The following is a 14,442-nucleotide window of genomic DNA, read 5'->3' as shown; positions in this document are numbered from 1 at the left end:
CCATAGAGTCCATTTTCCAAAGCAGCTACTTTTTCCAGTGGAATTGATCTCTGTACTTCTGGGAGATCTCCAGGCCTTAACTGGAGGTTGGCAGTCCTAGCTCAAAGTCACCCAACAACCTTCCATGGCTGAGTTGGGTTCAAAATGGGTCTCCCAGATCCTAGCTTGACACTGTAACCACTACACCAAACTGGTGGTCTGCAGCAGTCTGCTGTACTCCCTCACCTTCAGTGACATGGCTTTGTGGGGGTTTTTTGGTGTAGACCTGCGTCCCTTGGATATTCTTGCTGAAGTGGTTCCTGTGAATGGGGTGAAGAATGGAATACGGATGATCCAAATCCAAGGGGCACGTGGCTTCCAGTTCTCTGCAATGCGCCCCCGCTTCCTCAGTTTTCCAGCATCACGGATTTTCATTTACTGTGATCTCTTTCCAGAGGAGTTTTCCATTGTATTCACCCTGAAAGCATTCCACATGCAATCTAAGGTAAGCAATATCCTGCTTTTTAACAGTTTCTTAGATTAGATGAGAGTATCTAGAAAGCTTTTACCCTCAAATGCCATTCAGGAGACACTATAAAACCAAGCCGTTTTGAAGGTTGTTTCAGAGAAATTAGCAGCACTGGAAATAGTACCTTTTCCTAGCTTTGGCTGTCTGTTTTTGTTGCTTAGGTGTTTATTTTTAATTTTTGTTCTGAGTTGCTTAGGGTGCCTTTAGGAGACAAACAGGATAGAACTGTTTCAAACAAATATGGCAGACCACCGTGGTAAACATGGTGCCGGATTAGATGGAATTTTGGTATAGTCCATCAGCATGCTTCTTTAACTATCTCCTGCTACAAACTGTAACTGGCACAACTTGTAAGCATGTTTATTTAAGCGTAAATTTCACTGAAATCATTGAGGTGTGAGTAGATGTGTTTAGAAATGAGAGAGCAGACAGTTTCACTGTGTGTGGTGATATTAAAGCCAAGTTATGCAACCTATAAAATGGAATTATCACTGCTTCGGGTAGCGGTATAAAACTGTCATAGATAACAAGATATAATTCTTAATTGGATGAGTGATGTATTTTTATGAAATTATATATAACAGCACTTTGACAAACATTCAAGGATTTGCTAATTATTTTCCTTTTATGATTCCAGAGAAAGTACAGAAAACAAAATGCAATCTAGCAGTAACTTTATTTAAAGAAAGTCTCAATACAATCAAGAGAGAGTACTTTCTTCCAAGTAAATATTTTTATCTCAGTTTATTTAATATGTCTGCCATATATGGAAAAGTAAAATCAAGGATCCTGCTAACCCATTAACAGATTCCCTTTCCCCAGTGGGAAGCAACCTCTTTTTACATGAGGATTTTCTCCCCAATGTTCTAAGTAGATGACAGAATAGTGATTCACCACGCACCAAGTACTTCACATGAACAGGCTAGCATATGATTACTGCAGTTGTCAAATAACATAGTCATCTGGTCATCAAACCAGCAAGTATTACAGAAAAGCCAATAAAATTAGGTGTTAATATGAACTGATGAACGGCTTCATGAGGGATGAGCATGATATGGTGGTGGTTAACGTTTTGTTTTAGTTGTGTTGGAGCCTCCTGAAGTGTTTGACCTGGCTGAGTAAACCAGTCCCGAACATGACTGCAAATGTCCAACCACAAGATGGGATCTGAACCCCTTGAAATTCATGGGATCCAGGTTTAGTAGCTGGAGCTGCTGCCGGTAAGGTTGCCATCCTCCAGATGGGCCCTGGAGCTCTCTTGAAATTACAACTGGTCTCAGGACGACAAAGATCATGAGTTTTAAGCAGGGCTTTTTTTTGTAGAAAAGCCCAGCAGGAACTCATTAGCATAATAGGCCACACCCAACAGCAGAAATTCATTAGCATATCAGGCCGCACCCCCTGACAGCACAACTAATTAGCATATTAGGCCACACCCCCATGCCTTCCCTTGGCTTGCCCAGGCTTCCTACAGCCACAGGGCACCTGGGCAAGCCCTGCCTTGAAGGGAAGTTTAAACTGCCTTCTCTTGGCTTGCCCGGGCGTCCCGTAGCTGCAGGGTGCCTGGGCAAGTCAGCCCTTGGGCAGGCCGAGGAAGGCACAGGGAGGCATTTAAATGCCTCCCCAATCCTACCAGGGGCCCCCCAAGCCACCCCCCTTGGAGTTAATGTAGCCAATCCTAATGAGTTTCTGCTGTTGGGCGTGGCCTATTATGCTAATGCCTTCCTGCTGGGTGTGGCCAACTTGGAAGCCAGCCGGAACTCCATTCCTGTGCGTTCCTGCCCAAAAATAGCCCTGGTTTTAAGTATACAGACTGAAAACTTCACTCCCCTCTTGAGAGTTCTGGCACGTCTTTTTCTTCTTCTAAAAAAGCCCTGACTGGCAGTGCAATTTGAAGAACACTTTTCTGAAAGTATCGTGAAACAGCCCCGCTGGGATGGACAGGAGGCTGTCCTGGCCTTGAAAGGAAAACAAAAAACCGCCAGCCGTTTCATCCCTGAGCCTATGGGAGCGCTATACCAGCATCCAATCACCTTTCAAAGGGGGGATGGAATGTTGGAGGGAAGCACAGTGGGAGTTCATTCAGATCTGCTTCGGGGAGACTGCAGCCATAGTTTTGGGTCTGCCTCACCAAAAGACCAGACAGTTTGAAGGGTAACTCTGAGAGAGGACCCAGTGATTAGGCTGTCTCTGGTATGGTCAGACCTGTACCATTTAGTTTGACTCTTGGGAAGGGGGAGGCTGGTGTGGGTGGAATCCTGTGTGTGTGAAATACTAGCAGCAGATAGTCCTGAAAGCCTCTTTGTATGTGCAAGCATTAAAGAAAATTCAAACCACTCTGTGAAGCCCTAACTAGTTTAAATTTATATGCCTCAGCCAGGTTTCTTCTTTGACTATTGGGAGATCTGTCCCGCCGATCTGCTCTGTAAAACCAAGCTGTAAATAAATAAATCTTATTAGCTATCTGCATACAACTCTTGCCTCAATGATCTCCATGTTCTTCTTGTTCACCACAAAAATTAGCTTATGGCAGCAAATCCACTTGCTACCCTAAGAACGCCTTGTAACTGAGGGGAAGGTTGATATTTCAAAACAAACCTGGTTCCCCAAGAAGCTGTGCAGCTCCCCTCAGTTCCAAGAAAGGGCATTTCACACCCATGAGCTCAGTTCTGTCTTGGCGCTCTGAGATACCAGCACACAGTGATTGCCTCGAATTTCCATCTGGTGTAGGGTTTCCAAGTGTATCTTCGCCGGGAGCGGGGGGCTCCCGGTCGGTGTCTTGTGCGGAAGTGACGGGAGTTTTCCCTTGTAGAGTTTTCCCATAGAGTTTTCCCTTGTATGGTCGTGGCCCCGCCCCCAGCATGCCCAGCATGCCCACGTCACTTCCAGGTGACATGCACGTCGGGGTGGAGTCCCCCCCCGGGGCCCGATCCGGTGGCGCCGAGGAACGGGCCTCTAGGCCGGGGTTTTCCCCGCCCCCCGGGGGGACTTGGGATCCCTAATCTGGTGACATGCTGTTCTCCAGAGTCAGCCTAAATCTTGGAGTGGTTTTCTGGTGCTTCTCCTTTGGTACAATGCCACCAGCTGGTCAGTTTCTGAAATTCCCACCCAGAGGGCCAGCACTCCTAGCTTTTCTTCTGTGTTGTCATTGGTCCTTTCTGCATTTGCCTGCCACTCTGGATTTTCTCAGTGTTCGAGTTGAGGCAATTTGTCCACGGCAAAGCAGCATCCAAATAACCTAGGGCAACAGCAGGCTGAAACTGGGCTGACCACTGAAGGGAGGTAATGTAATGCAGAATGGGGAAAGAAACTGAAATAAAAAGAAGGTTGAACTCAATTTTAATGCAGAATGGGGAAAAGCCTGGATTAAAACGAAGGTGGCTTGCCACACTTTCTCACTCCCAGGGAAATAGCAATTTAGGAACCAACTGCCTCCCTTCCCCTAGCACTTGTTTTAGATTGCATGTTTAAATAGTGGAGGTTTATGTGGTATGGAGAACAACCACCAGCAATTAAAATAGTAAAGGATTTATTGAAAAAGGAAAGTCCACACACATGCTCTGCTTCTCTTATATTCTTATGTTCTCTTTCAGTAATATATCAGCCTTTAAAATACCATCTTTTCTTCTTTAATGTCAGCAAAATCAATACAATACAAGTTGAAGACTAGAATAGAAGAAATTGCTCATGCTCTGAAGGCTTGCTAAAATCAGAAAACATCGTATAAAATAACAAACTCTCCTATATCAACAATGGGACTCTTGGGCAGTGGAGAGATGCTGGTGGGTGTCAAATATTACCCTCAGGGAAGCAACTCTACAATGGAAAAGAAACTGGGATAGTTAGCTACCAAAAGATTTCCCCATTCTGCAAGATGTATACAGTAAACACCATTTTCTGAATTATTTTTGCTATCCTCCTTAAATCCGAGACTCAAAATGCTATGATGATTATTTGGTTTAGCAAGAACAGACTGATGAAAATACTTTACAGGCTAACAGGCTTAATTGTGTTTTCCAGAGAAATGAATACATCTTTACCATTTTGGAGGAAAACAGTGACACTTTGCTGCTTGGACTCCGATATTCACGGAATAAGCTTCACTTCCTTTTCTGGAGCAGAGAGCTCTCCAATGGCTGGCAGACACAGGTCACCTTCCGGGATGTATTTTTGGCAGACAATCAGTGGCACACACTGGTGCTGGCAGTATCTAGAAATTCCTTCTCTCTCACTGTGGACTGCAGCATCCCCACAGATGTGTATGTGAAGCACGTACAATTCAGGGGTAATTTTACCACCTCTCCCATCCCTGAGACAGGGCTGCATGCTAATTGATACCCCCCAGCATCGCACTCTCTGGAGACTTTGGGTCATGGTGGGAGAGCTCCTGTCACCTGGATATAACACATTTTCTCTCACACACTCTTTAAAAAGAGCATGTAAAAAAGAGAGAAACTTTATGGTGCATTACACTTTAGTTTGGTCCTAGATTGTTTAAGTGTCACTGCAGGTGTGATGAGTAACAATACTGATCAAGACACAGGACTATGAGTCTGTCCATGTAGTAGTGAAGGAATACTGCAGACATGTAAGGAGGTGAGAAATAAGCTTTAGGCTGGATGTGGCTGCATGAATTTGTGTAGATGCTGAACTGTCCCAAAGTAGATATGGGCATTCACAAGTATCTGGGATAGTTATGAGAAGAGTATTGCTGAAGTCACTGTGTAGAAGCTCAGGCATTTTCAAAGACCGGGAGCAAGAAAGTCGATAGAGGCACAATAAACAATAGGGCACTGGAATTTTGTAATGTTTTGAATCTGTTTCAACAAATAACCAGCTCAGATGAAATACCCAAATTCTCATGTATAGGAATGGGCATGAAGTGGGAAAATGTGGTTTGGTTCATGGTGTGCCTGGTCCATGAATCATGAACCATCATGAACCTTTAGCCTTCAAACAAACTGGTTTAGTTTATGAGGTTCGTGATGTGGTAGAATGCCCCCTTGGCATGCTAGAGACACCAAACTCATAGGAGATCTTCAGATGACTCTCCTATACCTGCCCTCCAAGTTTGGTGAGGATTGGATTTACAGGGTCTGAGTTACATCCCCCCAAAGAAGGTGCCCTCCCAAAGAAGGTACCCCCTTCTTTCTGGGAAAATGACAGGCACAGGTTCAGGAGATTCAGGAGTGTATAGAACAGCTCCTGTGCAAGCTAGAGACCTTAAAGTTGCATGGGACATCCCCTGGATACGCCTCTACAGAGGTCATTTCGGGGGGGACGCGGGGGAACACAGTTCCCCCGGGTGAGGTGCAGGGGGGCGGGGCACATGATGAAGCCCCGCCCCCTGCTTCTGGCCGCCCTGCTTCCAGCCCTCATTCAGCCAGGAGGAGGCAGGAGAAGAGGGAGGGTAAGTTGCTTCCTCCCCGCCTCTCCCCACCCCTGCCTGCCTGGGGCCAGGGAGGGCCTTGGCGGGGCTTCCTCGCACTCCCGCTGGCCTTGCAGGTCCAGCGCCGGGCCCCTGATGTCAGGGGGTGTGGCATATGCTAATGAGTTATGCTAATGAGTCCCCCTAGCTCTTTTTCTACGAAATGACCCCTGCTCCTCTACATGCCCTCCAAGTTTCCCCCTCCCTTTTTGCTTTGACTTTTGGTAAACATTTAGATTGAGGGAAGACTGTCTGGAAACATATCCCTTCACAAACCACCAGAAACAGCTTAAACGTTCGTGGAAAGTTCATACTGGTTGAACTGCCATGAACTTCACTTCGCAAACCATGCCGTGGCCAAAATTCATCATGAACTTTAGTTCATGAAATGTTCCTGCCCATCCCTACTCACAAAAGCTGTACTTTTAATTCGTGTAACCCAACCCTTTTGTACTGCTGATGTTCCCGGGCTGATGATGACTGTAGCTATCTGGAGCCACATTTCTTTTTGTTTACTTTTAGGATTGTGGATGCTCCTTTCCTTACATCCTTGTGTCTGTGACAGGATCCCGCTTTTATGTAGGGAGCAGAAGGAGAAGAAAAGGTTTCTTCACTGTGAGTATAATTTATGGTATGGTTGTATGATATCTAAGAGTGGTTATAGCCATTCAACAGGGATTGAACTAACTGTGCTATACTTGTGGACTCATCTATAGTATAAACCTATATCAATTTTATACCACCTTAACTGTCATGGTAGGTCGGTGGGGCTGAGAGAGTTCTAAGAGATCTGTGACTGTCACCCAGCAGGCTTCATGTGGAGGAGTGGGGAATCACACCCAGTTCTCCAGGTTAGAGTCTGCCACTCTTAACCACTCCATCACACTGGCTAGCTCAGAACTGTCTATTCTGAATGGCCATGCATAGAGAGCTGTTTTCCCAACACCTACCTGAGATCCTTTAAGAGCAGCTGCCAGGTACTGAACCTGGAATTTCCCTCATACAAGTCTTGTGCTCTTACCACTAAACTATGACTCCTACTGATTAACATCAGGTCCCTTACTAGAGGATTGGAGAACAGCCAATGTAACTTCAGTTTTTAAATAAGGGGACCCAAGAAGTTATGTACCTGTCTGCAGAACTTCTGTCCCAGGTAAATTAGTAGAACACAATACCAAGCTAAATTTGTTGAACACTTAGACCGACAAGCCTTACCAGGGATGAACTGACATGGCTTCTGCAAAACTAAATCCCACTGCACCCACCTTTCAAAACTCTGCTAGAGTTGTTACCTGAACAGGACCCAAAGAGGAGATTAGCTTGTTACAGGGTCTTCAGGCCAATAAACAAAGGAACTTTTTTTGTGTGTATATGGAAGTTTTATTCCTGTGAAATATTCTCAAGAGAAAGAGTAACGGAGACCAACCAATGCAACCTAAATGAAATATTTATTTACTAGCACTCAGACACACGACTTGAGGCAGACCAGAATTGCTAACCTTTAAAACCATAATACAACCACAAGTAAAACCAAGAATAAAACCACCCTCCCCAATAAACCCACAGACAATCACACTGAGAATGGGGTGGGATTGAGGGGAAGAGACAAGGATAGGGAGGGAAGGAGGTTCAGAAGTGTTATACTACCTGATCCAAGGTGTGTGAGAGGCCTGAGAACTGTGAGGTGTCCATGCAGCAGAAGTCCAAGGTGGCAGAGCATCAAGGAGGAAAAGGGGAGCCTGTGAAGTGGGTGCAGGGATAGCCAGGTAGTGGGAGCTTCACTGACCTGGGCTACTCCTTTTAGGGTGAAAAATTCCATAGCTTGACATGGGAAGCCACTTTCCCAGGAACATGATTGGATCAAGAGAGTGAAGTTTAAACCTGACTGGGCAGTTTGCAGGTAACTGCCATCAAAATCTGGCAGGAGGATTAGGAAGTAACACTTGACATTCTAAGATGGGGAATTTTTTTAGCAATCATCCAAAAACCAGGTGTGAAGCTATGGTAAAACTGTTTTCTTGATGGCCCATCCTGAGTTTATTGGATGTTAGGCTGCTTTGATGGATTGGAGGTGATACTTACGGATTGCCCTTGCCCATCAACTGGAAATGGTTCATATTGCTTTGATGGAATACTCCTTGAAGCAGGATATGATCGTATTATGCATGCCTTGGAGCTGAGAGGTATGTAAAAGTTTATGTATCCTTCCTTCATGCTGGACTGTGCTATGGACCTGACAGACTAGATGCACTCTCTGAGACTTATCCCAGGGATCCATATTGCTCTAAGCCTTTCCAGGGGGTGCCCTTCAAAGCATCTAAGAGGAGATTGGGGATCAAACTGGAGTGTCTCAGCTGAGGAGAGGACAGGGGCCTTACAGTTTGTCAAGAAGCATGTAGATAGGGGAGATCCAGTAAATAATTTTATAGTTGGACTTCCAAAAATTTAGTTGTATTTTAAACGATTGGTATTTTATGTTTATGATTATATGTTATGATAGGTTTTAATTGTATTTTTATTAAATATCTGTAAGCCGCCCTGAGTCCGCCTTGGCGGGGAGGGTGGGGTATAAATTAAATAAATTAAATAAAAATTAAAAAACACTACTCCACCAAGGGCTCCTAAGTAAACTTAGCAGTCATGGGATGAAAGGGCAGAGTAGACAGATAGTCAGGTATTGTAGATGACACCAAGTGACTGAGGATGATGAAATCTGTTAGATACAAGACTCGAGGCAGCAAGTGAACAGTGATAACAGCTTTATTTGAACACGAAGTCAGAAGAACCAGATCGATATAAACTATGGAGCAACAGGCTCCTTTTTAAACAGTCCGGGCTTGGCAAACCACACCCACATGTCAGATAGTAACCAATCATAAACTGTACATAAAGACCAATCACTTTGCTTCCCTCCAGAACTACCTTTGTTCTGATAGGTTGTTTTACGATACCTTGGTCAGACTCAAGCTCAATACCTTCCTACATTATATTACATACACAACAAAATCAAAAGCCAAAAATACTCCAGAAGGATCTCTCCTAACTGGATGAATGGGAAACAAAATGGCAAATGAGATTCAATGTAAGGGTGGGAAAAGTGAGGGAAGTTGGGGCAAAAAATCCTAGCTGGCAGGGTCCGAGTTTGGCTGTGACTACACAGCACAGACCATGTGGGGTTGTGGTGGACAGCTCACTGAAACATCCACTCGCTGTACAATAGTAGTGAAAAAGCAAATTCAGTGTTTATAATTATTTGGAAAAAGTCTGAAGATAAAATCGCCACTATAACTCCTTCAGATAAATCTAAGATGCAACTGCATTTGACAGTTAATACAGTTCTGGCTCAACCATCTCAAAGACAGATACAGTAGCACAGTGTTGGAAAAGGTACGGAAAATACCAGTCAGAATGATCAAAGGACAGAGTACATACAGGTTTCTAACACTGACTTGCATGGAAAGAGAGTGGATCTAGAGAAATTTTTCTTCCTTCCTCATAACATCAGATCACATAGTCACCAAGGAAACTGGTAGCATACATGACAAAATGATTAGGCTTCCCCTTTTACTTTAGTGGAGAGGCAACACCACCCTCATATACCTTGAGATGTGCAGAACTGCCTCTCTGTTGAAGTAAAATAGAATGAGAGGATGGAGTGGGATATTTATTTATTTATTTATTTATTTATTTATTTATTTATTTATTTATTTATTGCATTTATATCCTGCCCATCCCACAAGGGGCTCAGGCGGGTTACATCAATTTCAATTACTACAATAAAATGTAAAACACATTCTGAACATATACAATACAATACAATAAAATTTAAAACACATTATAAACATATAAATGGTAGTCATTGCTAACTGTTAGGAGGCTCCGGCCAAGTTAAGATAGATAAATGTGGCCGGTTATCAGTAGGTGAGTGTGGGGGCCGCCCCCCACCCCGGGGGGGGGGGGGCTTGTATGGACACCCACTACCTCAACTAAAGGCCTGGTGGAACAGCTCCATCTTCCAGGCCCTGTGGAATTGAATGAGATCCTGCAGGGCCCTGATCTCAATAGGGAGCATGTTCCACCAGGTAGGGGCCAGGGCAGAAAAAGCCCTGGCCCTGGTCAAGGCTAAGCAATGTCCCTTGGGCCAGGGACCACCAGGAAATGTTGTTTTTCCGAGTGTAAGGCTCTTCAGGGCATTTACGGGAAGAAGAGGTCCCTTATGTACGTTGGTCCCAGGCCATATAAGGCTTTAAAGGTTATTACCAATACCTTGAAGTGGATCCGGTACTCAATGGGTAACCAGTGCAGCTGGCGAAGCACATACCAAACATGAGCCCGCACAGGCGTTGATGTCAGCAGGCATACCGCAGCATTTTGCACCAGCTGTAATTTCCAGATCAGCCTCAAGGGTAAGCCTGCATAGAGTGAGTTGCAGTAATCAAGCCTGGAAGTGACCATTGCATGGGTCACTGTAGCTAAGTCCTGGGGGGAAAGATAGGGCTTCAGTAGCCTGATCTGCCTAAGATGGAAAAATGCAAATCTGGCGACTGCAGCAACCTGGGCCTCTATAAACAGAGAGGCATCCAGTGTTATTCCCAGGCTCTTCACTGACTGGGCCAGCACCAAAGGTGCCTCTTCCAGTGTGGTAAGCCTGGTACCCCCATCCGTACCCCCATGACCCTGATACAGGACCTCCATCTTCAATGGATTTAACTTAATTGACTTTGCCAGTCACGGCATCCAAAGCTTCGGCCAAGTTTCCAGGAATGGAGGACAGATGGCCATCCATTAACAGATAGAGCTCAGTGTCATCAGCATACTGATGGAAACCCAGTCCATAACTCCAGACTAACTGGGTGAGGGGGCACATATAGATGTTAAATAACATTGGCGAGAGGCACTCCACATTCTAGTGAGCACTGCGGAGAGACCCTCTTGCCCAGCACCACCCTCTGTCCCTGACAGTGGAGAAAGGAGGAAAACCATTTCAAGGCAGTCCCCTGAACATCTATGTTGGCGAGGCGGTGGGTCAAGAGATCATAATCGACTGTTTCAAATGCTACCGTTAAGTCTAATAACAACAGAACTGGGCAGAACTGAATTTATTCACTGAAAATAAAAGATGCAAGAAATTATGTGGAAGAAATTATACTGCTATTGCGTACTTTGGTTCAATTTTCTATGCTTTATCCTGAACCCAAACGTTGAGCATTTTTCCCCAGAAATTGTATTTGGCAGCTGAAAGTGTGGTACAAGTCTTGTGAGGATTGTGGGAGCATGATTGGTTGTCAGTAATTTGTCTGGGGCATGAAAACATCATCCCTGAATGCAGAGGTTTTTGTAGGTTGTGCTTAAACTTCAACCATATGTCCTGAAACAGGTTTGTTTTTTGAAGCTGAAATTCCTTAAATTTGAATTTTAAATCAGACTTCAGATTTTATATGAAATTCCAAATATAATGGTATTGACCTTGGACTTAGTTATTCACAATAAACCACGTTTCCCGTTAATGTTTTGTTATAGCGGTCAGCAGCTATTAATAAGAAACCAAATGGCCTAGTAAGATACAGCCTTTCTTACATCAGAGAGAATAAACAGGAAGAAAAGAAAGACATTAACTGAAATGATTTATAATGATTTTCATTTTACACTTAAACATGACTTATTAAAATCAGATTAAGATAACACAGCCTGAAGGCTGCACACATCTAAAACCTACACCTAGTGAAAAGCCAAAGTATTTATGTTATGACTGTGGGTGGGTGTTCAGGATGGGTGGCTGAAATAATCATATTAAGGTAGTGCTGAAACTGGCTCCCAGGGGATATTAGGAAGAGGGGGAATGGGAAATTACACTTAGGTTTCTGAGACTAAATTTAGAGATAAGATAAATGCTTGTGCACAAAGGATCAGGTTACACTTCCAAAAGATCTCTTATGTCTCCCAAGTTGAATGAAAGCCAGAGGGAAAGCAGTCATCCTGGTATACAGGGTCTCCATTTAAGAACCCAAGAGGGAGGCCCCTCCCATTTTGCTCTGTGACCATCATTTTGGAGTGTGTGTGTTTCTCACCTATTTACTACTTGTACAAGTAGAGTGAATATTTGGAGCACCAGCATGGCCTTGAGCCCTAATTGTTAGCCGCCCTGAGCCTGAGGGGAGGGCGGGATATAAATTGAATAATAAAATAAATAAATAAATAAATAAATAAATAAAACACCAGATCTGCTGTCACAACAACAATTTCCCCAGAATTTTGTCCCCTCCACCCAACCAAGTGGCAGAAGGGGTGAAATCAGGGGCTGCCATCAGGAAGTCTCCCACTCTACTCTCTAATAAATACATATGCATGTCTGGGACTGGATTCTATTCCTGACTTAGTCCCCCTCCCACTGGCAAGCCACAAAGAACCCAGCGCTCAAGGGCCCTTACCCAGAGAGAAAGGCAGCGGGAAACCCAGTGGGGCAGGCAGCTACAGACCCTGACCAGGTAGTGGCCCCCACCACTGCTAGAGAGGAAGCTGGAGACCTGGACAGCCCAGCAGTGACCTGGCAGCTGGGAAGAACTAGTGTAACAAGGAGATGGAGGAGGGAGGCTGGGCTGATACCTTCATAAACCAAGAGGAAGAGGAAAGGGTAGACAGCCCTGAGAGTGGGTATCCATCCTCTTTTTATCACTTCCAGGAAGAGGTGGGACAGAATTTTGACTGGAGTCAAGGTCCAAAAGGTGATATATAAGGGAAGCTTCCAAGTTAGGCCAGGGAGGAATAACTGGGTGGAGTACACAGGGCCAGAGAATGAAAGAGGACAAGGTTGTGCTCACTTGGAGGGAAGGAAGAGGATCTGGGTGCCTGAATAAGGCTCTGAATTGGGAAATTCCTGGAGATTTTGGGGGTGGAGCCTGAGGAGGGCAGGGTTGGGAAGGGAAGGAACCACAATTGTGTATAATGCCATACAGTCCACTTTCAAAGCAGCCATTTTCTCCAGGTGAACTGATTTAGGTCTCGGGGGATCAGATGTAACTAGGGTTGCCAGGTCCCTTCCTTGCTCCAGTGGGGGGATTTGGGGGGAGGCGTTCTGGGGTGGGCACGGTCGCCCCAAGCCCCACTCCCAAGTGTGACCACCCATCGGCCGTCCCTCTCTCTTCCTTCCTGCCAGATTTAAAGGGCTTCAGCTGATCGGCAGGGACTACGTGGCCTGCCAATCAGCTGGAGGGCCCTTGAAATTTATCAGGAGGAAGAGAGAGGGGTGGTCATGGGCTGCACACTTGGCTCGCAAAAAGATAAAGACCCTTTAAAGGGTCTTTATCTTTTTGCGAGCCAAGTGTGCAGCCCATGACCACCCCTCTCTCTTCCTCCTGATAAATTTCAAGGGCCCTCCAGCTGATTGGCAGGCCACGTAGTCCCTGCCGATCAGCTGAAGCCCTTTAAATCTGGCAGGAGGGGAACAAAGGAACATAAGAGAGAATCCAGTGTTGGATCAGGCCGATGGTCCATCCAGTCCAACACTCTGTCACACAGTGGCCAAAAATACCAGTTGCCATTAGGAGGTCCAGCAGTGGGGCCAGGACACTAGAAGCTATACCACTGTTGCCCCCACCCCAAGCAGCAAGAATACATCACTTGCCCCAGACTGAGTGTTCCTATCTATACCTTGTGGCTAATAGTCACTGATGGACCTCTGCTCCAAATGCTTATCTAATTCCCTTTTGAAGCTGTCCATGCTTGTAGCCACCACCACCTCCTGTGGCAGTGAATTCCATGTGTGTTAATCACTCTTTGGGTGAATAAGTACTTCCTTTTATCCGTTCTAACCCGACCGCTCAGCAATTTCATGGAGTGCCCACGGGTTCTTGTATTGTGAGAAAGGGAGAAAAGTACCTCTTTCTTTACCTGCTCTTTCCCATGCATAATCTTATAAACCTCGATCATGTCACCCCTCAGTCGTCTTTTCTCCAAGCTAAAGAGCCCTAAGCGCTTTAACCTTTCCTCATAGGGAAAGTGTTCCAACCCTTTTATCATTCGAGTTGCCCTTTTCTGCACTTTTTCCGAAGCTATAATATCCTTTTTAAGGTGTGGTGACCAGAACTGCACACAGTATTCCAAATGAGGTCGCACCATTGATTTATATAGGGGCATTATGATATTGGCTGATCTGTTTTCAATACCCTTCCTAATTTTCACCACCCTGAACAACTTCGTATCATCCGCAAATTTAGCCACTTCACTGCTTACTCCCAACTCCAAATAATTAATGAACAAGTTAAAAAGCATTGGACCAAGGATTGTTGTGAGGACAAAATAGGGAAGATATAAACCACATATGCAGTCCCAAATTCCTTGGAGGATATAATTGAGATAGGTAGACACTTCATAAGAACATAAGAGACACCAATGTTGGTTCAGGCCAAAGGCCCATCCAGTCCAACACTCTGTGTCACATAGTGGCCAGAAATACCAGGTGCCATCAGGAGGTCCACCAGTGGGGCCAGGACATTAGAAGCCCTCGCAC

The 14,442-nt window shown here is 45.1% G+C and overlaps 1 protein-coding gene across 1 annotated transcript in view; it reads left to right on the top strand.

The window, feature by feature from the left end:
* The first annotated feature begins 235 nt into the window (after window positions 1-235).
* The window catches only part of TSPEAR (thrombospondin-type laminin G domain and EAR repeats), a 46,913-nt gene continuing 32,706 nt past the window's right edge, over window positions 236-14,442 (top strand). Inside the window, 4 exon segments of the mRNA XM_015406856.1 lie at window positions 236-484; window positions 4,529-4,767; window positions 6,459-6,489; window positions 6,492-6,551. Coding sequence (XP_015262342.1) covers window positions 236-484; window positions 4,529-4,767; window positions 6,459-6,489; window positions 6,492-6,551 — 579 coding nt within the window.

This window comes from Gekko japonicus, unplaced genomic scaffold (assembly GCF_001447785.1).
Source record: "Gekko japonicus isolate JY-2015 unplaced genomic scaffold, Gekko_japonicus_V1.1 scaffold1023, whole genome shotgun sequence".
In the NCBI taxonomy this organism is placed as follows: domain Eukaryota; kingdom Metazoa; phylum Chordata; class Lepidosauria; order Squamata; family Gekkonidae; genus Gekko; species Gekko japonicus.
Note: the sequence above shows the minus strand (reverse complement) of the source record. Positions and strands in the feature narration are given on the sequence as shown.